The 27,045-nt window shown below is 43.3% G+C and overlaps 2 protein-coding genes across 2 annotated transcripts; one reads left to right on the plus strand and one right to left on the minus strand.

Moving 5' to 3' along the window:
- Positions 1-415: 415 nt before the first annotated feature.
- On the minus strand, positions 416-25,858 carry LOC101391694 (NACHT, LRR and PYD domains-containing protein 12-like). Its single transcript, XM_004440466.3, has 12 exons — positions 24,798-25,858; positions 23,586-23,630; positions 19,322-20,981; positions 17,474-17,563; positions 10,696-10,866; positions 10,410-10,580; positions 8,556-8,735; positions 7,691-7,861; positions 7,412-7,582; positions 6,937-7,107; positions 6,646-6,816; positions 416-2,508 (listed from the first exon to the last, which is right to left on the minus strand). The coding sequence occupies exons 1-12, from the start codon at positions 24,865-24,867 to the stop codon at positions 2,427-2,429; spliced, it is 3,153 nt and encodes a 1,050-aa protein (XP_004440523.2). The 5' UTR covers positions 24,868-25,858; the 3' UTR covers positions 416-2,426.
- On the plus strand, positions 12,820-14,079 carry TEX13B (testis expressed 13B). Its single transcript, XM_087426596.1, has 2 exons — positions 12,820-13,277; positions 13,380-14,079. Exons 1-2 carry the CDS (start codon positions 12,820-12,822, stop codon positions 14,077-14,079), a joined length of 1,158 nt encoding a protein of 385 aa, XP_087282722.1.
- Positions 25,859-27,045: the final 1,187 nt, after the last annotated feature.

Genomic DNA, 27,045 nt, shown 5'->3' on the forward strand with positions numbered 1-27,045 from the left:
TTGTTATTTGTCCCAACTCTGCCCGTTAGCCAATGTCTGGAAACTGTCATTTCATATATTTTGCCCATTTTTTGAGTTGCTAATGTGGGGGGTTAAATCCACTCACTATTACTGCATCGTTGCTGGAAGTAGAAGTCCTCTATGTTCTGTTTTTCATACTGATTTGTAATTTATATTATGGACATTAGCCTTGTCTTTATACAAGTGCCAAATATGTTCTTCCAGTTTATCACTAGTCTTTTAATTTTACTTATGGTGTATTTTTTTTCATAAAACGGGTTTTTATTTTGATGTTGTCAAATCTTTCATTCTTTTCCTTTGGGTTTTTATGTCATGCTTATAAATGCCTGCCCTATATTTTCTTCTAAATCGTCATTTTTAAAGAAAAAGAAATAACTCCTCAGTATGAATGAGTTTTATTTTTAGCATCAAGTTTATTAATTACAAAAATAATACATGCACATGGTAAAAACATCAAGTAGAACAGAGGGCGATAGATGAAAATGAAAAGTTCCTTTCCTCTTCTCCCACTGCCCCTGCTTGCCAAATTCCACTTGCCAGAGGTAACTCTTGTTAGCAATTTCTTGTATATATCCTGCCTTCCATACATATTCTGGACACATACAGACACATGCATATTTATCCTTTTGCACACAAACAGGATACACACACACACACACACACACAGAGTTCTGCAATTTCTCATTTAACATATATCTTTGAGTTCTTAATGTGACTGAGTTTGATGACGTTTACCAGACTGAAAGAGAGACCAGGACAGTCAGAGAACGTTGTAGTGGAAGTGCACAGGAATAGGCATATTCATCTCTGTAAAGCCAACTCTTAGCACAAAACCTGGCACATAATAAATAAGTGTTAAACAACTAAAAGGAAAGAAGAACTTGAGAAAACTGGCAACAAACTGCTATCTTGACCAGTCTCAGGCCAGACGTGGTCTCCTGACTGAGAGTTACCATCTCCCAGGGCAGCGGGGAACAATACGTGATGATGGATGAGGTCATGGAGCAGCTGGACCTCTCGCTTGCAATAATTTCCCTCTGTGTGTCTCTTCCTCCACTAGATTCACTGCCTCCAGCACACACATTTAGTTCAAATGCACAGTTCACACTGACTACACAGCAAGAAAATCTGGGAGCTCCAAGACTACACAGCTGAGTGATATTACAGGTACACACTCATAAAAATAGCTACCATTAATCAGTACCTACTATAGGGTAGGCACCATGTTGCGAACAACAGCCCTGAAAGGTTAATGTCAATTTATCCCCATTTTATAGATGAGAAAACTAAGGCTCCAAGAATCCCATGACTTATTCAGGGTCACACTACTATTCAAGTAGCTTCCAGAGACAACTGTCCACCTTAATCAGGTCAGCCTACTTTTCCATCAATTCCGCACCACATTTGCTCCTATTTCACAGACCTTGTGCTATATTCCTTGCCTGGCACTCCCTTTCTCCACTTGTCTCATCTGGCGTTTTCTGGAATCCAGGCAGAGACAGAAACATGGGGTTGTGCAGGATCCGTGCTAAGCTCTGCAATATGCGGTCAGGGATGAGGACTGAGTCAGTTATAGGAGTCCATGAATAAGAACAAACACATGGGGGAGGTATTAAAAGTTCAGAAAGGGAGCTGAGCCTGGGAACTGGAAAGCACCCTCAGGAGCCTAGGCTATGGATACTATGGCAGCTAAGAAACGCTAATGCAAACATTTCTCTCTCTCAAGGCGCTTTTGGTGAGCTACTCACAAACACAGCCCTCTTGCCTGCAGCCTTACAGCCGCCAGCCAGTATATCTCCCCCTACTTCAATTCTACTCATTCTCAAGGCCCACATCAAGTCTCACTTTCCCTATTAATCCAGCTCATTTCTCTCTCTTTCTTTTGTGAATTACAGTTTTACTTAAAATCAGCACCATAAGATATAACGAGTGTTTGTATACCCTTTTGTCCCTTAATCATTTCAAGTATCTTGTTTCTTTAAGTGGACTCATTCACATGTACTGTTTCTATTGTTTCTCTGCCTGGTCTGGGTATTGGAAGACCTGGCTGGATTCCAGTCCCAAGGGTCCCACTAATGAGCTGTGTGACCTGGAGCTAGTCACAACCTCTCTGAGCCTCATCTTCCCCTCTTCCAGGGTTTTTGTGAAAACAGAGTAAACATTATAACACAATATATGAATATAAGTTATTATTGCTGAAGACATTTGAACTAAGGTGCTTCCGCCTTTTACATCCTACTTAGTGGATGGTTCTATGTAAGAAATAGCAATCACTGCTTCTTGTTTCACACTAGTGTCCTCACCAAAGGTTAACAGGTTTAGAATAAGAATACTGCACAACTGTTAAAGACGGCACCAGATGGAGGGGGTCTATGTGCAGCTGATTCGGGGGCTCTCCTTGGAAACTACCAGGTGATTCCAGGCTTGCTTATTTTTAAAGCTTCCATCTTTCTGAATGTTTCTTCATGTAAATGATCCGTGTCAATGCTATGAAAAATGAAAAGAATCTCGTGTCAAGTCATGCCAACAGATGCTGTCAGAAGCTTTCCTATTCTCAAGGATAAGATTCCCATTCACACTTGCTTCATGGCACCACTCAGTTACTTCACCCACTTGGCTATCTACCTCCTCCCTCAGCCTTAACTCCTTTCCTCGGGTCTCAAAAAAGAAAATACTTAACTTTCTCTTGGATTCTCACTTCTGTCCCTGCCTGCCTTTGTCCAAGGCCCTGCTCCATTAATCCATTAGTTCCCGCTCCTGTATCTATAACCTCTCCCTCTCTATGGGCTCCTTTCTCTCAGCCTACAAATTTGCCTATCCTAAAACAAGGCAAAAAAGAAAAAGAACAACTCCTTCCTTCATGCAGTCCCACAACTCCCCCCAGCCACGACCCCATATCTCTTCTCCTTTTCACAAACTTCTTGAAAAACTAGTCTCTGCTCCTTCTCCGTTTCCTTTTCCCCCATCTCTTCAAGTTGCTGCAATCTGGTTTCCGGCCCCACCACACCACTAAAACAGCCCTGGACAAGGTCACCTATGGCCTCCCGACTGCTAAACCCCATGGACACCTTTCAGTACTCATCCTTTTGGACCTAACTGCTGCATTTGGTACTGTTGAGCACTTACTTCTTCCTTCCTTGAGTCTCACTTTTCCCATAGTTTCCAGGACACCTTTCTCTCCTGGATTTCTCCAAGGATTTTCCTTTCCATACCCACCTCTTAAAAATTGGTATTGCCCATGGCTAATTCCCCAGAGATGTTCCTCAGAGGTTCTTCTCTTCTGACTCTCCCTAGAGGATCTCATCCATTGTCATGGCTTCAGCTATCATCTCCAGGGCACGCTCCTATATCCAACTGCCTACCTACTAGAAAACTTCCCGCAGTGTCCCTCAGACACTTCAAACTCCACATGTGTTCCTGATTAAAACCCACTGATTACAAAAGAAGGTACAAGCTCTTTCAAGTATGTAGTTAAGTGCAGTTTTTAGTTTTTAATTGCTAGAAGCTAATCTTTATCTAGTGAAGTGGGTAGCCCAGCTAGTTATGCAATTGTAGGGTAAGTAGACATTTCATGCCATGGAAGTGTAACAAGACCTTTAGACTTTTTTGAGTGACTTAGCAAAAGCTGTCTTACCTCCTGATATGTAGAACACACTTCTGGGGAACAAGTGGGCCAATATGCTTAGGAAGCCCAGAGGTTTTCTGAGAGTTAAGAGACCAGATACTCTCAACCCCTTCTTTCCAAATTTAGAATTAAGAACATGTATCAGGGTGAGCCAGGTGGCTTTGTCCAACGTCCAGTGCCGGGGAAAGGCACCAAGACCCCTAACATAAAATTATCTTGAAGAAAGAAGAAGGTTTAAGTGGGGCCCCTGACTCAACTCAGGGGCCTACACGTTTGTGGGCAAGGGAAAGTTTCACACATATATCCTTGTGGCTGATTCAAGGAGCTCCTCTAGACCCAGCCACCCTGATATATATGGTACTTTAAAGAGCAATGGCTGCACGCTTGGGTGTGGACTAAGACATATGTAACCTCAGAGCCCAAGCATAATGGTACTGCAGGGCTGGCAGGGATCCAGACCAGCCAGAGCATGACCATCCAGTCACCAAGCTTCTGTGGGACTGGGCAGCATCAGTTCTCAGAATCAGCCCCATGTGACAGTGAGAAACAGCAGCAGCAGTGGACTGATTCTTCAACCAGCTTTGGAAGCAAAACTGGCTCCATCTTTGAGGCCAGTTTTGAAAAGGCAAGGAGAGGCCCTAAACTGTACTAATACTAGAGTATGTGAGAGAAAGAGAACAATGACTGAATTTGTACCCAGAATTCTGCTAACAACTCTTACTAATCATACATGGCATACAAGGCCTTGCCTACCCCTCGGGCTCATTTCTTGACACATTCTGCTTTGCACTTTATGCTCCAGCAATAGCAAACTTCCTGGAGATTGTCCACCCCTATCCCCATCAAGTACCATAAACCTACTGTCTGGTTACCTTTGCCCATGCTATCTCCTGAGCCTGGACTACACTTCATCATCCTTACCCCCATTTCCCCTGGCTATAGTCCTGAGACTCAACTCAGGTGGCCTTTCCTCCAAGAAGCTTTTCCTGATGCTCTTGGGCTCGGTGAGTTGTCTCCTGCCATGATTACCCTATTGCATTCATCAATTCACATGCCTGTCTCTACTACTAGGCCCACTAGGCCTGAGGAGTCCAGACCGTGTCTCACGTCTTATTCATTCTTGTCTCCTAGCACCTGGCACATTTGCCTAGCACATAGCAGATACTCAGCAAGTGCTTGTGGAATGAATGAAGGTAAGCTTTGTCACTCTGAGGCCACAACCTCTCTTTTTCCTTGACCTTCTGAATGTCTAGACACCTAGTCTTTATTGAACATATCATTAAGTGTCTCCTTGCCTTGCCCCCAGATGCCCTAAATTACCAACTGGTCTGCTATATGTATTTGCTATACACAGAGCACTGAGCTGGGAAGTTTACAAGGGAAAATACAATGAGGAGTAAGATTCAGATTCCACACTTCAGCAGTTCTTAGAAAATAACCTTCTTCCTCCACCCTTTCCAATTTCCAGAGAAGATGCCCCCTTTTTAGGAGGCTCTCCTGGATTTTCCCCCCTCTAGCCCACCACCACTTTAAAAGATCCATAGTTTCCTCTCACCTTACCTCAGTAAGTATATATTTCTATTGATTTCAGTGTTGTTTGTCTTATATACACTCTAACATTCAAAATTTATTTGAGGTCAGTGAATGGTGTCTATTCTGTGTGTGTGTCCTTTATTTTGTATTCTGAGCTATTATTGCACACTGCTATCAACCTGTCGATTGACAAGTTATAAAGGTTTGAAGGCTGGCCTGAAAACACAATGGAAGCATATTGGTTAAAAGACAAAGCAAGAGAAACAGGAAACGGTGCAACAATTTACAATAAAAAACAAATAATGGCATGGCATCACCAACAAAATAATTTCTCCTTGCTATCATTTAGGACCTCTGCTGAAGCATACACACTGTAGAGTGCTACCACATTAAATTACTCTACATTTAAAGAAACATTAGGATTGATCACTCAGTTTATTTCAACCTGTTGACAATACAGACTCCAGTCACCTCTTTCTGAGAAAGGCACCATGGAGGCCCCTAAGTCTCTGAGCCTTATAATGTTGTGAATAATTCCCTCTTCCTAGGCAGTAATTGCCACACTCTCAGGCCTTTGAAACTAACCGACTTCACTTTGCTAGTAGAGAACCAGCTTCTGTTTCAGCGAGACTTGTAAACAGGCCTTTATGCTGTTTTCATTTATGCTTTAATCCCTCAAACTGGCTTTGGAATGTGGAATTTTTGCACTCGGCTTTTATTTTCCATCATGTGTTCCAGTTCAGAATGCCAGAAATGCATGGCCATTTGGTCACTGGTTAGCTGCCAACAGAGCATAGCTGTATCCTAATTAAGAATTACTTTGTGTGTCATGCCAGCCTGCTGAGCTGGTAGACAGACATTGACCAGAAAAGGTCAAGACCTCCACTTTCTATAATTGCATCATGACGGCTTCATCCTCTTGAGTCTTGAAGACTCTCAAAATGTAAACATTAAGCCCTCTAGCAGGTATTAGTAGAGGAAAGGGAAAGGGTCTAACACTAATGGAGTACCTCCTATGTGCCAAGAATTGTACTAGGTACATTCGTAATTAATGTCTCACTTTATTCAATCCCCATGCTAACACCAGGTAGTCATGTACTGGTATTAGGTCCATTTTACGGAAAAGGATACTAAAGTTCAGGGAGGGTAAGTAAGCATGGTCATGTAACTAGTAGATGCTAGACCTAGTGTTTAAGCCAGACCTAGCAAAATCTAGGTCCGGTGCTCTTTTTCCTACACCATGCTGCTTCCCTTAGCAGGGAGATCCAGCACCGCCTCTTCTCTGCCTCTCTCCCTGCCTGTGTCCAAGGAGGAGGCTTATTGGCGATTTCACTTAACTTTGATATGTTGCCTACGCATGGCCTACCCTCAGCCTTTCTTCTCTTGTCTCACTGCAACGGGCTATGATCAAACCCAACATGCCTGTCGTGACCCATCCTCCCACTTCCCCCACCACAGTAACTTACTAGAACGTCTGTAGTTTACATATTGGGTGAATCAGTGCGTCACACAGCATTTGCACTCCAACGTCCTTGAGGTCATTTCCACTTAAGTCTAGCAATCTTAGGTTCTCATTTCTGTTGAGGACAGAGGCGAGGGCTCCACAGCACACATCTGTGAGGTGACATTGTGCCAACCTATGGGGGATTGGGGATTCAAGAAATAAATCAGTTTTATCCCAAGTTCCACAATGACCCTCCATTTCATATACAGTCTTGGACAAGAGTCCAGTGGACAAAGAATCCCCATGCACCTACCACAAGGTCTGTAGTTTGCAGGAGGGGTGTTTTAGCCCTTCACACAGCACCTGCATGCCCTCGTCCCCTAAGGCATTGTCACTGAGGTCAAGGACTCTCAGGTGTTCATTGGTGTAGAGTGCATTGCACAAGTCCTGACAACACTCTCCAGTCAGGTGACAGGTCCACAATCTGCCAGGAAGTAAGGTAGAGAAGGCTGGCATCATTTCATCTGCACTGAGTCACTTCAAGAATTGTGTTTGCCCACTAAGAAAACACGTTAGAAAATCAGTGTCATGTAAAAAAAAAAAATCCTTTGGGCCAGGGCCAAGCAGAGGTTGTGGAGAGGGGAAAATTTATTCCCCTTAAATTATTTGGGTCTTCATTGATTGCTTCCTCGGAGATTCAATCACCAGGCCAAAAACTCCTCATTTAATTTTGGGAGTTGCTGAAACGTCAGGAAACTCTGCCTTTGGCAATAGTCCGTGATACTTACGCCAGTTCCTTTAACTGACAGTCAGGCTGTTTTATTCCTTCACACAGCAATTTCACTCCCAAATCTTCAATTTTGTTATTAATTAGAAGCAGCCTTGTCAGGCTCCGGGTGGAGCTCAGGACTTGGGCGAGGGACTCACAACAAGCTGCCGAGAGGGAACATTCAGAAAGCCTGGAGGAATGGGGACATGAAGGTGGCTGTTAACCAGGGCAGCAGGGAGTCCCACTGAACTTCAAATGCCAAGGCCCACGAGAAGGACAAAGACAAGCAGACACTTACACGAGATTCTCAACTATACCCTTCGCATGCCGCAGACCTTCACAGAGATGCTGTACTCCTGTGTCCCCCAGGGCATTGGCAAATACAAACAGCTCTTTTAAAGTCTGACTCACTTGCAAGAAAGAAGACAGCTCCACACAGCTAGCATCCGTGAGGTAACACGTGCTCAAGCTACCCAGAGAAGAAGAAGAAGAAAAATCAGCCACTGCTGCATTTAGCTTCCTGAGAACGTTCTCCCCGCCTCCCCATTTAGCTAAGTCTTAGCCATCCTTCATATTTCAGTTCCCGGCCCACCTCCTTCACAGAGTCTCCTTCTGAGGTCTCCAGCCCACAGTAACCTCCTCCCTTTCCCTGGGCTCATCTGACAATTCTAAATGATTCCATGGTGTTGGGCACCTGATTACACATTGAACTGTGTTGCTCTCCAATTGTTTTATATCTGTGTGTCCTTAAGGGCAGCCTTGTCACTTGCTTTCCTTCTGATAACTCCACCCACATCTAGTTCAGTGTTGGGTGCAGAATAGGCATTCTTTACAGAGTTAAAATGTAATTATTATCATTCCTGTAAACATATAGGATGGTAGTATACTGGAAAGAGCATGAGATTTGGAGACCGATTTTGGAGTCATATCCTGACTATACCACCTTTTAGCGGTGTGACCTTGGACAAGTCACTTTTCCCCTGATCCTCAGTTTCCTCATCTGTACAATGGGGATGAGAAAACCCACCTTATATGGTTATTGCAAGGAGTGAATTCGGTGAAATAACTTCTTGCAAGCACCAAGCATAGATCCTGGCACACAGTAGTCATTCAACAAGTCTAATGGGTCATAAGATGATGCCAGATAGTTCTAAGAAACTTACTCTAGTTTCTCCAATTTACAGTTGGAATGTCTGAAACCCTCACAAAGATACTTCACCCCTGTATCCCTCAGGGGATTTTCACTCAGGTCCAGTTCAGTGAGGTTTGGATTGCAAATGAGAACAGAGGCAAGATACTTGCAAACAGCCTCTGAGCTTTCTGGGAGAAAGCTAGCAGACAACCTGGAGAGAAAGAAAGACCAACAGAGACAGAATTTGTTGCTTTATCATCCTATTCATTCCCTACCCACAATACTTTATGAGCAGAGAAAATAAAGTCCCACCCATACAAGACCCCTAACCGTGAGTATGTCACAGCCCCCGTTTCCCATGAAAGGGACTTGTACATTGCTCCCACAACACTGTGTCCCCAAGAGGGATCTCAATAAACGTTGACTCCCCCAAAAAAGAAAAGGGTTGGGAGGAAATATCAAGATGACCTAATCTCATTTTAATTCCCTGCATGAATTTAGCACTCTATCTCATATCTTCTTTCAAATCCCAGGGGGGAAATGCTATAAGAATCCTTAATAAATTTTACAGTCAAAAGATTTTTCCTTTCCTCTTATTTAAAAGTCCATTATTCATTAATTTGCCATCCTTAGAAAGACCCAGCCCATCACCATGAATCACATAATATTCCTTCTTTGGCACAAAGAGTGGTTTTTATTGACCTTCCAGCCTTTTCAATCTTTGTTTCTCCATATTAAGTAGTCCAATTCCTTGACCCATTTCCCACCAACTCTTTCCTCCATCACTTTCAAGAATTTCTATGATATATATACTACAGTCTTCGAGACCTCAATTTTCTCTTGAGTTAGCAGGCTCCAAAGTCAGTCTTGAAGAGAGCCCATAAAGACATGTATCTCTACCTCCCCAATTTAGAAATTTTAAATAGAGGCATTTTGCCAAAAAAATCAGTTTTAAAGTGGATTTTAGAAAGCTTTAATGCTAAAGAGGTTTTGCTTCAGAAAATCCCACATATATATTGTGATGGTTAATTTTATGTGTCAAGGTCATGGTATCCAGATATCTGGTCAAACATTATTACAGATGTTTCTGTGAAGGTACTTTTTAGATGAGATTAACATTTAAATCAGTAGACACTGAGTAAAGTAAATTACCCTCCATAATGTGGGTGAGCCTCATCCAACCAGTTGAAAGCTTTAATAGAAAAAGATTGACCTCCACAGAAGAAGAGGGAATTCTGCCAGCAGACTGCATTTTGGACTTGAACTGCAGCATCAGCTCTTTCCTGTGGCTCCAGCCTGCCAGCCTACCCTGCAGATTTTGACCTTGACAGCCGTCATAATCCATGTGAGTCAATTCCTTAGACTAAATCTCTCTATATATTTAATAAATCTCTCTATATATTTATACACATCTTATTGGTTCTGTTTCTCTGAAGAACCCTGACTAATACATATACGATAGTCATCACCATGGACTTTGAAGTCAGACACACGTGAGTTTCAAATTGTGCCTTTGCCATATTATTTAGTCTTATGACCTTAGATCTCTGTTTCCTTATCTGCTAAAATGAGGATAATCATCTGAACCTCTCAGAACTGTTGTGTGGATTAAAGGAAATCATGTATACAAAGCACTCAGCACAATGCTTAGCACAAAGTAATTGTTCAATAAGTGTGGGTTACTATTATTGTCATTGATGCTATTGCCATTTACAATGAAAATTCTCTCCCTAAACTTGTTCCATAGAAACAATTTTAGGGACTGCCACTTTTATTCACCCTCTCCTTGACTCCTTGAAATGTGTTTTGATCACACAAAATCCATCCTGAGTTGCACATTTTTAAAATTCTTCCTACAGTACGGAAACTAATAGTTACAACTTACTTGAGCTTCTGTAATTTGCAATTTGGATCTTTTAAGCCTTCACAAAGCAATTTCAAAGCTGAAGCTTCCAGTTTTGTTTCACTAAACTCCAGCTCAGTAAGCCACTGATTGCTGCTGAGAACAGCTGCTAGCGCCCCACAAGAAGCAGGAGAGATAAGGCATCGGTAGAACCTTCAGAGAACAGAAGAATAACCTCATTAACTTACTTGTGCTCTTCCCCCACACAAACAGAAATTGATAAAAAATGATATGAACACAGAAAACAAATTCTCCTGCTAGTAGTTACCTCAATGTCTGTAAGACACAGTTTGACCGTTTTAATCCTTGACACAGAAGCTTCATTCCTGAATCTTCCAAGGTATTTTTCACAAATTCCAAATCTGTCAGATACTGGTTGGTTTCAAATACTAAGGAGAGGTCCCTACCACAAGAGGCTGTGAGGTGGCAGAAAATCAGTCTGTGTGGAGAAAAACTCATTTCAGAGAAGAAAGAAAATAGGACTCTCTTTAAAGGTACCTGTTTGCACCTTACCATTCATTCAACAATTAATTTATTGAGTGCTTACCACTGTGTGAGATGACAAAAACACAGAAATAATTAAGACCCAGATCTGCCCTCAAGGAATGCCCAGTTAATGGGGGAAAAAAAGAGAAAATCATGGGTGATAATACAGTGTGAAAAGCACTCCAAGTGGTATGCACAAGGCATGCTGGGGACACGGAAAGGTGGCAGAATTCAGCCTAGCTTTGGGTGAGTTTTGGAGGATTAAGAAATACTTGAGTGCTTTGGTGAAAGTGGAATAGAGACTGAACAGGAGATAGCTGGATGAGGAGAATGGGAGTGGGGAGAGCAGGAGGAGCTGAGGGGTAATCCGCTCATGGAGCAGCCTGTGCAAAGGCCAGGAGGAAAGAGAGAAGACGCTTTGTGTGAAAAACTGCCAATTACTTGCTATGGCCTATTTTCACAGACTGGAAGGATAAATATCAAACTATTAACAGTGGTTATCTTCTAGGTTGGGGGAAGAATGGGATTATAGGGAGAAATTTACTTTCTAGGTATTCAAAAATTATTCACAATGATCAGAAGTTATCAGAAAAAATAATTTTTTTAATATTGAAAAACATAATACATGCTTATTTTAAGTAATTTTTACAATAGAAAAAATATCAAGAATAAAATTTCGTTTTAAGTACTGTATTCCTACCATCCAAAGACAGCCACTATTAAAATTTTGCTATATAACTTTCCAGATTTTTAATACATGCATACTTATAGAGTTATACGTTCTTTGTAACAAACGAAATTATAGAAAGATGTATTTTAAAAAGATAAAAACTTTTTCGCAACCTCCCCTCCAACTCCACCTCCCAGAGATAACCAATGTTAACAGTCTGGTGTATGTCCTCCACTTCTTTCTCCAAGATCACAGAAACATATGCAAACACACACACACACAGAGGATTTGTTTGTACATTTTACAAAAATGGGACCATAGAAAACATTACATCAACTTTACATGCACTGTCATTCAGCCTTCATCGTAGGCCCATAGGTAGAAACTGAGATTCAGTTATAGCACAACGTCATATAGTAAGTGGCAATGTAGGACTCAGCCTGAGGTCCGTCTGGTTTATCCTGTAGGCTTCAGAAAGCCATTGGAGTTTTAAAGAGACATGATCAGATCTCTCTGGTGACAGGGTAGGGCAGAAGACAGATCTGATGTCAGAGGTCCAGGGAAGAAATGATGGGGGAGGGGGCTGGACGAGGATTGTGGGGGAGGGGGTGGAGGCTGACAGATTAAAGACACATTTTGGGAGTGGAAATGGCCAGGATTTATGACCATTTAGGGTGACTACAATGTTCAGTCCTGGGCAAATGGGGCATGAGGATGTTCTCTGGCTCCACCCTTTTCCTCAAGGGGGTACCCGAGGCCACTGAAGGATTGGGGCTGTTTCCTGTTCTAGAATATTCCATCTCTAGGAAAGGAGGGCCCCCTGGCATGGGGCAAACCATTATGGGGGGGCATTTTGTACTTGATTACAAGTGCTTCATGTTCTTGGTTCTCAGTCCTTTCTGACCACTCCTATTTCTCCCCATGGAGGGACCTTATTCTCTCATCTGCCAGCGCCAGCACCCCAGATCCTCCCATCTTTCCTAGGAGCCCTTGGAGGAAGAGAGGTGCCCTCTCTCTTTTCTCTTTGGGCATAGTAGGTGGGCGTGTTCGGCCTGCACCTCCTCTGGCCCCCAGCTGGAGAGGTGAGGTCTGGTGGGAGGTGTCCTAGGGTGGGGCAAGCCAGTCAGGGGGTCTTTACATGGGGGTCTGGGGTCGGAGGGCAAGGGGAGGAGAGGAGACCAAGTGGGAAGAGAGGGGACAATTAACTGATTCACGCCCCTCAGGCCCTCAGCTGTCATGGCCTTGAAACCTGAGGACCCCTGTGGTGGGTTCCAGCATGGCCAGGTGGCGGCCTTCATGAATGAGAAAATGGCCAGGCACGCAAAAGGCCCTGAGTTCTACCTCGAGAATATATCGCTGTCCTGGGAGGAGATACAAGACAAGCTCAGGGCCATCCTGGAGGACGGTGCGGTGCCCAGCAAAGCCAAAGAGAACTGTGCCTGGGGCAGCCTGGCCCTGGGCCTGCACTTCACCTGCAGACAGGGCCAGTTACATGGGCGCAGAGTGCAGTCACTGCAGGACTTGGCCAAACTGCATAAGTCAGCCACACAAGCCTTGGCCTCAGTTGTGAAGGAGCTCACAGTGCAGCAGATGGAGTGCAAGGAGGCAGCCTTCCAGCTGCTGCGGCAGACTAATGCCAACCTGGCAGAAATGCAGAAAGAGGGGGACCTTCTAAGGTGGAAGCTCCTCCAGGCCCTAAGATTACCCAGACTTGGTCCCTGCCCCATCTCCCCGCCCTGCCCTCCGCCCCCCTCTCCATCCCCAGAACTGGTCTCAACTGTGCTCACTTCTCTCCAGGAGCTGGGGTCTCCCTGGGAGTGGGTCGCAGAGCGGCCAGGCCTGGCCACTGCCAGTAGGGCTGGGACAGAAGGAGCAGGTGAGAAGGAAGAGGAGGTGAGCGTGGCTGCTGCTACTACTGCCACCGCCGCTGGCGCTGCAGGAGGAGGAGGAAGACAGAAGGATGCGGAGGGGGAGGAGGCTGCAAAGGAGCTGGGTGGAGGCCTTGTGCAGCTTCTTGGAGCTCTGGAGCAGAAAAATTACCCCTCTGGCGGGCAGAGGGAGGGAGGTCTCAGGTCTGCGGAAACAGCCATGTTTTACTTCTCTGAGACCATGGAGCCCGGGTCCACAGTCTCCCCAGCACCCCTTCCTGTGCAGCTCCCGGCCTCATTCACATACTCCTATTCATGCCCCTTACTCCCTTTTCCAGACGCACCCACAGCATCCCCACCAGCAGCAATGTTCAGGGCAGGAGCTCCGTCTCAGTCGTCTCCTCACTGGGGGCCCTCTAATGTTAGCTTATGGCCTGATGTGGGGGCCCAGGGAATAGATCCTGAATCCCAGAGAGACAAGAGAGGCTTCAATCCCCATGGTCAGGGAAGACCTCCAGTATTTCGCAGGCCCGGGGACTGGGACTGCCCTTGGTGTAAGGCTGTGAATTTTTCAAGGAGGGAAATTTGCTTCCGCTGTGGGAGGGGAATCTGGCTACAAAACCCTTGAATTCAAAAACGTGAAACAGAACAGAAACATCCCAATGGGAAATCAATTTTCAGAGGGAGGGGAAAAGGTAGGGGAGGGTTTGGGAAGAGTGGGGGGGGTGAGTTGGCGGATGGGACAAGGGGGTTGTGAGAGAGGTGGGGAAGTGGGGTGGGGTGTGGGGTGGCAGCTGGGGAGGGTGTAGATTGGGGGGTTGGGGGTGAAGAGAGACATAGAGACATGTTTTGATGACCCCCTTTGTGTTCCAAAGCATTAGCATTCCACACCCCAGAAGTGCTGCAGCTTCTATTTATGTGTATCTCTCTCCCCAACCCTAGTCTCTGGTGGACCTGGGCAGCCATGTATATAACGACTCACTCCCTCCTGCCACCTGGGCTGTAGATGATTGGCACAGGAGTGGACATTTGACCCATCCTGAGCAAAACAGATTCTCACACTAGAGAATCTGAACAGAGAGGCAGATTCCACAGTCAGGCTGGTGCTGGGCAATGAAACGGTGGGTCACTTGGAGTTGGGGCTAAGGTCAGAGCCATGGACACTGAGGCCACAGCTGAGCCCTGGCTTTGGGGTAGCAGAACCATGTGCTTTACAGAGGCCAAGTGTCTTTTAGAGGGTGACAGTATGAGGTCCCAGGGAGCACACAGGCACAGAGAAGCAGAGAGGAGTTGATCCTGTGACCCCAGAGATGGCGAGAGTGGCGGCCCGACCACGTTTCCATTTTCTGCAATTGTGCTTTGTGAAAAGCCACTTTACACAGATCCCTTTTTCTTTAAGCTAAGTTGAGTGGGTTCCCGTTCTGGGCAACCAGATTATTTCCAAGACAGAAATTGGCACCAGAAGAGCTGTTGCAAACCACACACCATCAAAGAAAATGTTGGAACTGGCTGGGGAGGTTCCTCAGGGAGTGAGAGGTAGTGGGGATTCCTGCATCCCCAGAGTCCCCAGGAATGAACTGGACAGGAAGCTCTTTCATGTTCTGGGTGAGTTATATCACGAGAAACAATCAAAACAGGCCTGGGGCAACCTGGGCTTACAACATGGCAGAGATCTGCCACCTCTAAGGGAATCCCTCAGGGCTGCATACAGAGGACAACGGGACCAGCTGCAGGTGAGGATGGCTGTGGCTGTTCAGCCCCACGACAGGAGAATCCTCCCCAGTCCGCAGTGGGCAGAACTGGGGACAGTCAGATCTGATCAAGGAACTCATGCCACTGCCAAGGAAGTGAGTCAGCAACTGATAGTGCCCGGAGGGTTTGCTGGGCCAGACCACTGACCAAAGTATGGTGCCATCCTGAGAGATCCTTTCCCCTAACCCACCACCAGGATAACAGTAGGAGGGAAATCTGGCTATGAAGCCCTCAGTGAATTCAGAAATGTGGAATAGAACATATCCCAATGGGAAATCAATGTCCAGAGGGATGGGGTGAACCGGGAGGGGGGAGAGGGGAGAATGGTCTGCATCTTCCCCTCTGATGACTGTAAGCTATCTTGGGGGGCAGGGCTAATGCATGGTTTAGCCTGCAGGTGGCAGGATGGTGCGGAGTCACACCTGGACCAGACTGAGACAACTAGAGGAGCCCTCGACATCGCCTGGAGACTGTGGACCTAGAGACTGAAGCTGTCATGGCCCTGGGACATCTCTGCAACAGCTGGATGTGACCTTGGGCTGTCTCCCGTTGGGGAAGATGTGGACAACCATCAGGATTGGGGGCAAGATCCCCAATATGCACTTGTCAGAAATGTCCTTGGGCTCATTTCCATCCTTCTAGAGCAGGGTTTCCCAAGTTCAGCACTCTTGACACTTGAGGTTGGATAATTCTTTGCCGCAGGGGGCTGTCCAGTACACTGTAGGATGTTTGGCAGAATCCCTGGCCTCTACCCAGTAGATGCCAGTAGCACATCCCCCCCGAGTTGTGAAGACCAAAAATGTCTCCAGATATTGCCACAGGTCCACTGGGGAGCGAAATCTCTCCTGGTGAGAACCATGGAGGCAATGAGGTACTTAGGAGTAGTCAGAACAGGGGGAAGAGAGTTGCAGGGGAGCATGCTCAGCAGTGCCGGAGCTGCAGGGGGCCCCTAAGATGAGAGGTGAAAAGTGTCCATTGGGTCTGGCGTTCACTTTTGATCTTTGAGCAGATCTGGGCGGGGGAGGGGCATAAGCCCACCTGCAAGGACTGAGCAGTGAGCAAGAAGGGAGGATGCGCAGTCAGTGAGGGAGGCTCTTCTTCAAGGACTCCTGGCTGCGGAGGGAAGGAGTGAGTTGGGATACATGGCTGAGAGAGAGTTCTTTTGGATATGGGAGAAACTTGAGCCATGGGGAAGGAGATAGCTGAAGAAAGCTTGAAAACGCAAGAAATATGTAAAAGAATGAGGTAGATCCTGCACACAGTATTTGAGGCATGTCCACCGTATGGTTCAATGAAAAAAAAATATGATAGGGCCAATTTTGTATTTTTGTGAAACAAAACCCCCAAAAGTTCTATAAAAGTCTATACATATACTATGTATATTATAGACTTATGTGTGCTTTATGTTATAGATTTATGTGTGAATAACCAAACAAGGTATTACCTAGGGAGGGTGGGATCAAGGCCAGGATAGGAAGTAGGAGTTGGCGATGTGGAGGTATGGGGTTGGGTGGGGTACGGGGCAGTACGGTGGAAGGCTTTTATATTTTTATATACCTCTGTGTTTTGTAAGGTTAAATAATTGAATGCCCACAAAAATACAAAAAATAAAAAGAAGTGAATTTACTGGCTTGGGTGGGTTTGGAAAGGCCACCTCTTCCTCTGGGACTGGAAGGAAGGAGAGCAGATACTGATCTGTATGGCGAGGGCGTGGGAAAGCAAGGGGGCTCATGCCTGTGTGTTCGTGATGTGGACAGACAAGCAGACAAGACACCTGAGAGTGAGCACGGGCGGAAGGTCAGGGTGGGAGTGGGGGCTTCTGAGCAATGGCACTTTGGGGAATAACAGGGAGATGGGGGTGGGGAATGGAGGGAGAGAAAAGGATCAACAAGATGCACGGAGTGGGATAGAACCCAACTGAAAGAAAACCAAGGAGGAGGACTGTGGAATTCTGGAAGGAAAAGGAAGGAGCTTAGGTCCAGGAGGGGCACCAGACAAAAATCTCTTAGGTGTTACAGCCTGCCACCCACTTGCTACAGCAAAAACAGCACCTATAAAAGGGGAAGAGGCAGGAGGGGCTGGCAGGGATCTGTGCCTGACTCCCTACCCCTTCTAGGCTCACAGCCCATCTTTTCATTTGCTGGTTCACTATGGAGAAGCTGAGCACTAGTTATACTTGGTTTTCAGGTCTGATCAGCTGAGAGTACAATTTCTAGCAACCCAGTCTTTACCTGCAAATATCTAAGAGTTTAAAGCAAAGTTCAACTTACTTCAGGTCTTTGATTTTACAATCTGGATTACGCAGTGCTTGGCAGAGCAAGTGTAGCCGAGACACTGGCAAATTGCCCAGCTGGAAGGACCTAAAAGAGATGAGAAAGCAAAAATAATTTAAAACAAAATAATTAAAAATAAAATTTTAAGTAAAAGGCTTATTTTGGCTTTTGTTCCCATACTAGTACTAACTCCCTCTTTCAAAAACCTTAGGAGGTATTACTCCATTTTGCAAATAAGGAAATAAAGGCTCCCCCAAAATTAAGTAATTTGCCTGAGGTCACATAGGTAGGAAGAGAACAGAGGTCAGTACTCAGGTCTGCCATGTTACTGTGTGCCAGGCATCAAGGTAAGCAATTTAAATACACAAGTTATCTTATCTGGTCCTTAACCCAATGACAGGTATTGTAATCACTATTTTGCAGATGCTCAGAGAGGTTGAGTGATTGCCCAAGCTATCTTTACAATATAACTGATTCTTGGTCATCAGTACTAATCGAAAAATTAATGACAATAACTGAGAACTAGGAAAATTCAATAGTAAACTCCCACTTGGTCAACATGCTTACGAAAGGAGTATTTGGGGTTAAATTTTCAAGTCAGTTTAAGCCCTCTGATAAAGGCAGTAGAGTTGGGGGTATGGACTCCATCTAAGGCTTATTTTCTGGAAACCCAGAATGAACTAGAAGCCCCTTTTTGTTTCCATCAGTGTTTAAAAATCTCTCAAAGTATTTGTCCATTATTTTACTTTATGATATACAGTTGGATTCAAGATGTCATGAATTCATCAAGACATTGTAGCCAAGGTCCTTCATAATTCTGAGTCCATGTAATCTCTTCTACCCCTCTCCCTCTAGTCCCAAACACAAACTCTTGCTGCACCTCCCTTCTTCTCCCCACTTCCCTCAAACACACATACCCCACGCTCATTTCCATCTTTATGCTACTGCCCACTGAGGAAATAACAACTATCAGATAAAAGACTCGGGTTAAATCACTCTCCAAGTAGAGCCTCCTGCTCACTCTTATCTCCTTCTCAAGGTCCACTACCCCTCAGCTGGCCCTGCAACTAAAGGAGAGGCAACCGTCCATCTTAACCTGAGTACTGAGAACAGATTTATGACCAGGGGCATTTTCTAAATAACACAGGTATAAGTCTTCTTGGCTACTTTAGTCAGTAAGTCAGTAGAACTGTATTTTGTAGTGTACAGTCCATATTATATAAGTGATTTACCTAAGCCTCTTTGAACTCCAGCTGTGGACCCTCTGTGAAGGTGCAAGTCTCATGGAAAGAGCCCAGGCTTTACAGCAATATATACAGGAGTGCAGCTCTGCCCCTTACTAACCTGGAGCTCTTTGAGGCCTCAGTGATGAAGTACATGTAGAGGAGAGTGACAACCAATTCAATGCTAAGTTTACAACCTTTTCCAGAATAGTCATCAACACCAAAATAGCAGGGTCCTCAATGATAATCTTGATGACTTATGTGCTCATAACACTTTATAATTATAAAGCACATTCACAGACTGACAATGAAGACTAACAGAGACACACACACACTCTCATATATACACACTTATAAGTGCTTAGCACAGGGCCTGGCACATAGTAAGTGCTCAAAAATGTTAGCTTTCCCTCAGTGTCTACCTACACCAGTGTTCAATGTGTGACAGATATTCAATAAATCTTTATTGTGTTGATTGACATAAAATACGGAAAACAGAGACGATTTGTTTTATTTATAGACAATGCTAGAAATGATCATGTGCCTGAACACTCGAAATAAACAAGAAAGTCCATCGTTTCTGAAAGCCAAAACACTGGGGAAAAGACATTACTATACTTACTGATTAAGCATCAAAGCTGGTGGCATGAATGTTGAGGCTCGCTCTTCCTCCTCAAATCCAAGTAGGTGCTGACACTTCAGAGACATTGACAGTTGACTATGACTGCTCTTTACACAGAACGACATAGCCAGAAGGTCCATTTTTGTATAGGTAGGTTGAAGCAGTATAACTGACTCTAAATCACTCACTATCCTTTTTGCATATTCTTCTTCCTGAATCTCATACAGGCAGTGAAACAAGTCCATTGGCTCAATCTGTAACCTAGAAGATTTATCCTTTATTTCTTTCTCAGTCCACTTCAATAACTCCTCTCGAAGTCCTGGAGAGACTTTTCTTCCAAAAGTAGTTTCCACAGCCTTTCCCTTTCCTTTATGTAAGACGCCAAATAAGAACTGTATTGTTAATGATGAAAACCCTTTTCCATATTGTTGGAATATTTCTTGCCATGTTTTCCCCACTTGATCAAAAAACATCCAGCTGCTGTCATTCTTCAGGGCATAGAAAACAGCAGTCAAGAACTCTTGGAAACTGAAGTGAAGGAAAGTGTAGACATTGACACCCCCTTCAGCTTTTTTCAAAAAGTGACTGAGAAAAGTGCAGTTGGTATCGTACACTCCTATCCCATGTCTTCTGAGGTCGCTAATTTCAAATAGGACCTGCTGGCTCTGCAGGCCCTTTGCAGCCAAAGAGCAAAGGCCCCACAGGCAACTCTGTCCCTTCCACACAGAGACGCCTGTAAGGGTTTTGAGGCACTTGGAAAAGTAGAACAGATACACATCAGTCATGGTCTGAAGTGACCTCATGAGAGTCCTGTCATCATCTCCCTGTGACTGCAGGACACTGCAGATCATCCAGGAGATGATGGGAAGAGAAGACATAACATCAAGGCCCTCATTTTCTCGTAGACCATAGAAGACTCTCATCGCTGTATTAGCACCTGAAAACTGACTCAAGAGATATGCTCTCTTTTCAGCATCTGTAAACCATAGGATCTCTGCCTGGATAGGTTGTTTTAACAGAGAGTGGAGTTTCTTCATGGAAACAGGCCGGGCAGTTATCAGGAGGGAGGATTCGGGTAACAGTTTTTTCCTCACGAAACTACATAAGAGGGTCTCTATTGGCTTCTTCTCCCGGGGGTTAGCACTAAGATCCTCTTCTTGGTCACCTACAGTGTTCTGGAGCTCAGGGAATCCATCAAGAATAAACAGAAGCTTCTCTGGATATACAAGAATAACGTCCAAGATTGGTCCGTCTATATCTTGAAAAGTGTTAGTGATCAGGTCAGCAGCACTAAGGTTAGCAATATGGCTTATTTCTCTACAGTTAACATAGATGAGATAGTCAAACCTGCCTGGAGTAACCACTCCTGCTGCCCAGTCAAACATGAACTTGTGCACCACGGCTGTTTTCCCAGTCCCAGCACATCCCTGAAGCACCACAGTTCGGGATGAGCTAGAGCCCTCTTCATCAGGATCAAACACATGTCCCATGTCAATAAAATTATCTTGTTGAGGAATTCCATATGATGCCTCTTCTGATATACCGTGCTCTTTTACAACAAGCAGTCGTGACTCTATATGCTTGCCATGGTGATAACATTTATCAACTCCTATTTTTAGGTATTTTTCTTTTAGATGTTTTCTAAATACTTCCCGGTAATCTAATGAGGTGACACCAAAAGTTAGTAACCACAGAATCCTAAACACCAATACAAAAAACAACTATTACTAATACTACCATCTTCACTTGGATGTCTCACTTACATGTCTAAACCTGAGCTCTTGATTTCTACGCCACTGCCCGCCCCCCCGAAAAAAAAACTCTCCCCAGGCCTTTCATCTCAGTTAAATAGTGCCACCGAGTTGCTCAAAAAATATTAGGAGTCTTTATTTCTTTATTCCCTTGAATCTTTCACATCCAATCAATTAGCAAGGCCTATCATTTATACCTCCAAAATAAGCCTCCAATCCATTTACTTATCACGAAGTCCTCAAATACTACCCAAGTCCCAGGCACTATCAGCTCTTTCCTGGACTGCTAAAATCGCCTCCTACTCATCTACTCTTGCCCATCTATTGCTCCTCTCCACACAGCAGCCCATGTGATCTTCTAAAAATATCAATTACATCATGTCACTGCCCTGCCCAAAACCTTTCAAGAGCTTTTCATTGCATTTGGTATAAAATCCCAGATCCTTACCTTATCCTACAAAGTGTGCCATGATCTGGGCCCTACCTACCTCCCCTCCCAGACTCATTTTATATTACTGTCCTTCTCAGTCCCTACAGTAAAGCCACACTGGCCTACTTTTAGTTTCTCACAAATACCATGTTCTTTCCTACTTTAGGGCCTTTCCACTAGCTATTCTCTCTGCCTGGAACACTCTTCCTCCTGCTCTTCCCATGGACAGGTCCTTCTCATCCTTCAGATCTCAACTTAAACATTACTTTCTAGAAGAGGTCTTGCCTGACCACCCAATTTAAAGCAGATCCTCCCTACCATTCCCTTTCCCAGCACCCCGTTTTCCCTAGATAGCACTTATCACAATTTATAATTGCCTTGTTTATTTTTTCATTATCTGTCTTTCTGACTAAACAATAATCTACATGAAGACAGGGACCTTGTCCATCTTCTTCACCATAGTACTGTAAGTACCCAGAATGGTGCCTGGCACATAGTAGACACTCAATAAATATTTATTGAATATGGCTATAAATGCTTTTGAATTAAAAACAAGTCATTTATTATTGACTATTCTGTGCCAGATACTGTACTAGGCCCCTTACATACATTTCTGATTTAACTCTCACAATAATCCCATGGAGCAGGTAGGTATTATCCACATTTTATAGTTGAGGAAATTGAAACTCATAACCAGGGTTATAAGTTCATGGGTGACCAATCTGTGCACAGGTCTCATGCTCAGAAGGACCCATGCTTGGTGTAATGCTCTGCTGTCACTATCTTGAATATCTTATTTTTTTTAATTCTAATTTAGATGTTTTTTCCTTCCCAAAGCCCCAGTACACGGTTGTATATCCTAGTTGTAAGTCGTTCTAGTTCTTCTATGTGAGCGGCTGCCACAGCATGGCAACTGACAGACAGGTGGTGTGGTTCTGCGACTGGGAAGCAAACCCAGGCCGCCAAAGCCGTGAGCGCCGAACTTTAACCAGTAGGCCATCAGGACTGGCTCTTAATAATTGTTGAACCAGTGATCCTGCCTTTTCATTTTGCACTGTACCCCATAAATTATGTAGCTAGTCCTGCTTATAGCATCAGTAACTTGTCCAAGGTTCGATAGCTAGTAAGTGGCAGAGACTTAATTAAGATTCAGGTTTGTCTGAAGCTATGATCTATGTGCTTAAATACCATACTACATAGCTTTTCACCTTCTGCAACTAGAAAAAAATAATCCAAGGAGTCAGTTATCAAGTTCAAACTTCTGTTAAGTGAATATCTAAGCTAGGATTTCCCAAACAAGTGTTCCTTGGAACACTATTTTGCAAGATATTAATAGGAGAGCTGTGAAAAAGGTGTCCTGTGGTCAAATAAGTTAAGGGGAATGCACCCTCTACCCCCTTTTAGATTCTCAATCCGTATTAGCATATGAAAGGCTCTGGGATGACCTACAGTAAAAAAAAAGGCTGTTTAATTTTGTTTAATCCAGCATTTTCTGGTCTTAAATGACTATAGAACCCTTTTCTAAAAGCAAAGTTATTAATTCCTGGAGAATAGTATTCTGTAGAACTCAGTTTGGGGAATGCTGACCTAGATAAGTGTTGGCAAACTTTTTCTGTAAAATTCTGTAAATAGTTTAGGCTTTTGGGTCTCTGCTGCAATTACTCAACTCTGCCATCTTAGCCGAAAGCAGCCATAGACAATATGCAAATGAATGGGCATGGTTGGTTCCAGTAAAACTTTTATTTACAAAAACAGGCAGCTGGCTGGATTTGGCCTGCTAGTTTTAACTTGTTGACCTCCATCTAGATCATTCCAGAAATAGACTGGTCTATTCTAGCCATAAAATTGTGTATATCTGGTGCTTGACCACCACCATCGGAAGTCCTCCCAGTATTCGAATACCTATTCTATATGATATAAAAGTCCTATTTGTTATGACCATTTGGGGCTTCATAGATATTACCAAAAATATCAACGATTGTTGCCCAATGAATATAGGAGAGGAGTGGGGATGAGCAGCCAGGTTCATGAGAGGCACTATTACCAAAACAGAAAAAGAGAGTAAAACAGAAAAGACATCTACCTATAAGCTCCTTCCATGAATATGAAGCCAGAGAACTTGAAGCAGCTGTAGAAGGAAAAGAGCTGAGGTTAAGAATTGCACAAATACACCTTCATACCAAAACATGAAATATACATAAGTTTAGTCACATTATTACAGCCATTCATGCTGCTCCACAAACAGAAATACAACGAAGAAAGAAAGTTACCTCGCATCTATTCTAACTTACCCACCAAGGTATTTTATAGCTAATGTCCAACATAAAGTAAAATGTAAGAACTTCCCACACAGATATATTTAGGATGTAAACATTTACATTTACATGACCAATAAGGAAAATTTTAGGCATGAACTTAAAGGCGCATACATTATTTGAAGAGACTGTTTCTGGTACTTTGCTTTCCATTGAACATTACCCTATTGGTTCTGTTGGAGCTTCTGTTGAGCCTAACTTGTTAATGAGAAAGAATAAGGCATTGCTGATGTTAGTTCAACAGATATATACAATGACTTACATTCAAATACATATACACACACACTCAATCCAAACCCTTACATATATAGGTATACAGATAAAAATATACAAATGTGTGCATGCGCACACACCACACACACACGCACCCCTCCACATTCCTATAGGTTTTTAGTACTTGAACACCTTTAAAAGCAAGAGTGAGACTTATAGTTGGGAGAAGGTGTAACTAGGTGAATGGGAGGAAGCAGAGTCTGAAGAGGCGGATACTAGAATATCACAGAAATGGGCAGGCAAGTGAGTGGTCTGTTGAAGACAAGTTTCTATTCCCCTTAACTAAACATTCCTTGCAGTTCAGAAATCAGTCACAAGGAAAAGGACTCCAGCAATCTTCACTCTTTGCTTTTTTGGGCTGTCTCCTGTGAAAATTTATGGTTACAGTAAAGGGAGAGACAAGATTCTTTTATGATTATAAATGCTTTCGGTATTATGGAAAACAGTAGAAACTATAATTGCCTCTTCTCCTTGCTGTCCTTTTCCTCATTTTTGGAAACACAAATATTATGGAGACATTTTCAAGAGATTATTAATGGGTAAATACTGTATCCATGTAATATCTTAATATACACACACCGATACACATGCAACACAATTTTAAAGATTCGAAAGAATCCCAAAGTCTATGAGGAGAAGAAGTTGGGGAAACATAATGAACAGGATTACCTAAATTATACCCCCTCTTACCTCATTTAGTTACTCACCTTTCTGTTCAGACAATAAACTCCAGGTACAAGCAGGTTCCATATCTTTTCTTTTCTTTTGACTGTTCATCTTGGCAAATCAAGAAGACCATAATCCAAAACAGAAATGATGACTGTAAGGCCTAGTGGAAGCCCAGAGTAAAAAGGCAACTCAAGAAAGACTACTCATTTAAGGAACTATAGAGTTGAGGAAGAGAGAAAGCCCAATAACCAAGTAGGTAGCTTGGGTGGGACTTGGGGGGATCATATGAAGATAGACCAAAGCCGATAGTTTTCAACTTGGAGAGAAAAAAACTAAAAGAGGAAAGAATATCTGCAAACTTTTGAAGAGCTCAAATACAGGGAATGTCAAATTGGGCTCTGAATTGGGTTACTAAGGAAAGCATAAGATTTAGGGAGTACAACTGTAATGTTTGCGGTCAAGATAAGAAAGAATACCTATGTCCTTCCACAACATATTTTTGGTGCCATTGGTAAAGGGAGAAATCTAAGACCATAGATTCGAATAATGTGGTATAAGAGAAACAGTCTAGAGAGTCAGGAGATCTATGCCCTAGTTCCACGTCTATATCTATCTATGGATCTTTAGTAAGATTCTTCCACTTTCTGGATCTGTTTTATTTTGAAAATGGCTGAAGGAATTAACATTGCCCAGGTTTCTTTCCAGGTTGAAGACTGTAAGGTCAGTGGTTCTCAGTTCTAGCTGCACATTAAAATCACCTTCACACCACCCTCTGGAATTTTTTTTTCTTTTTTGCAATATTACTTATCACTTTCTGACACACTTGATAATTTTCTTATGTATTATGCTTATTGTTCATTTTCAGTCTTTCTCACCTAAATTGAATTATTGGCCCCAATTCTCAGCCTTTGCCATGAACTTTGCAAGTTTACACAAAAGAAGTGGAGCTTATTTTCCCAACTCTTGTCTTTGAGCTCAGCCTTGTGACTTGCTTTGGCTAATGGAGTGTACACAGATGTGACTCAAGCAGGGACTTGACTTGAAATGTGCTTGCACAGTTGAACATGTCCCCTCTCGTGATTCTGCCACTAACATGAGACAAACCATGAGAGAAACAAGCCTCAGCTAGTCCACTGGTCTGAGGATGAAGAAATATAAGAAGCAGGGCTACTCGTTTACTCACAGTCCTGAAGCAGGAAAAGAAGTAGAGTCACCCCAGCCCGAGTCAGAGGTGCCCAACAGAGCCCTGCCTAATGAGCTGAATCCCAGCTGGCCTCCAGATCTGGGAGAATAAGTGCTTCATAAATTCTTAATTTTTCATGCCACTAAGATTCTGTGGTTGTTATGTGTCATTGTGGCAATAGCTAACGGATACATCTTGCTAGAAAGTAAATGCCTAGAAAGTGTTTGGCATAGAGAAGACATTCATTAAATGTTTATTGAATAAACTGAATGAATGAATAAAATCCTTTTTAAAAAGAAATCCAATGCCCAGTCTGCATTCCTGAGAAATTAAATCAGAATCTTTTATGATGAGGTTTGGCATCGATTTTTTTCGTAAAAGCACCCTGGGTGATTCTAATACATAGCAAGGGAAGAAAGCCACAGTTCTAAGATTTAGTTATTTTTGATAGAGGAGAGTGTATTGATGAAACACACAGGGTTTGTAATCAAACAGATGTGTTCAAGCCCTAACTCCACCACTTACTATGTGACAATCATGAAATTAATATCTCTAAGCCTCAGATTCCTCAACTGTTAAATAGGGATAACAACAGTACTTTCCTTATGAGGTTATTAGGAGGATTAAATGAGATAATGCATATAAAGTATTCAGTACACTTCATGGTACACAGGAAGGGCTCAGTAATCCTAAACTATAGCTAATGTTGGTGTTGCTGTATCATTTAATATGGAGCAGAAATGTCTTTGAACTCGGATACTCCTTACCTAAATCCCATTTCCACCGCTTTCTAGCAATATGACCTTGAGTAAATTACTTAAACTCTCTGAGACTACAGTAACCCATCCATAAAATATGGTGATAGTAATAACTACTTCATTAATTTGTTGTGAGGATTAAATAAGATGACATACATAAAACACTTAGCACAGGACCAAGTGTAATATAAATAATAAATGTTAGAGAAAAAAATAAGACGGCATTTATTATAACTTACAGAAAGTAGTTAACATTCCATTAAAATCTCCGCACAACTACTTCATTCTCATGAGATGGAATGTTCCCAGCACAGTGTTATACTCCCACACCCTGGACTCTTTTCT

This window comes from Ceratotherium simum, chromosome X, assembly GCF_057802395.1.
Source record: "Ceratotherium simum simum isolate JZ-2026a chromosome X, ASM5780239v1, whole genome shotgun sequence".
NCBI classification, from domain to species: domain Eukaryota; kingdom Metazoa; phylum Chordata; class Mammalia; order Perissodactyla; family Rhinocerotidae; genus Ceratotherium; species Ceratotherium simum.

What these genes read in the sequence shown, in the direction of transcription:
- TEX13B (XM_087426596.1), top strand. Translation starts at nt 12,820, where the DNA reads ATGGCCTTGAAACCTGAGGACCCCTGTGGTGGGTTCCAGCATGGCCAG. An exon ending in AGGTGGAAGCTCCTCCAGGC is followed by an intron (nt 13,278 to 13,379) that starts CCTAAGATTACC and finishes CACTTCTCTCCA; the next exon opens with GGAGCTGGGGTCTCCCTGGG.
- LOC101391694 (XM_004440466.3), bottom strand. Translation starts at nt 24,867, where the DNA reads ATGAACAGTCAAAAGAAAAGAAAAGATATGGAACCTGCTTGTACCTGG. An exon ending in TGTAAAATCAAAGACCTGAA is followed by an intron (nt 10,867 to 17,473) that starts GTAAGTTGAACT and finishes TTCTCCACACAG; the next exon opens with ACTGATTTTCTGCCACCTCA. An exon ending in TGTCAGTTAAAGGAACTGGC is followed by an intron (nt 7,108 to 7,411) that starts GTAAGTATCACG and finishes ACTTCCTGGCAG; the next exon opens with ATTGTGGACCTGTCACCTGA.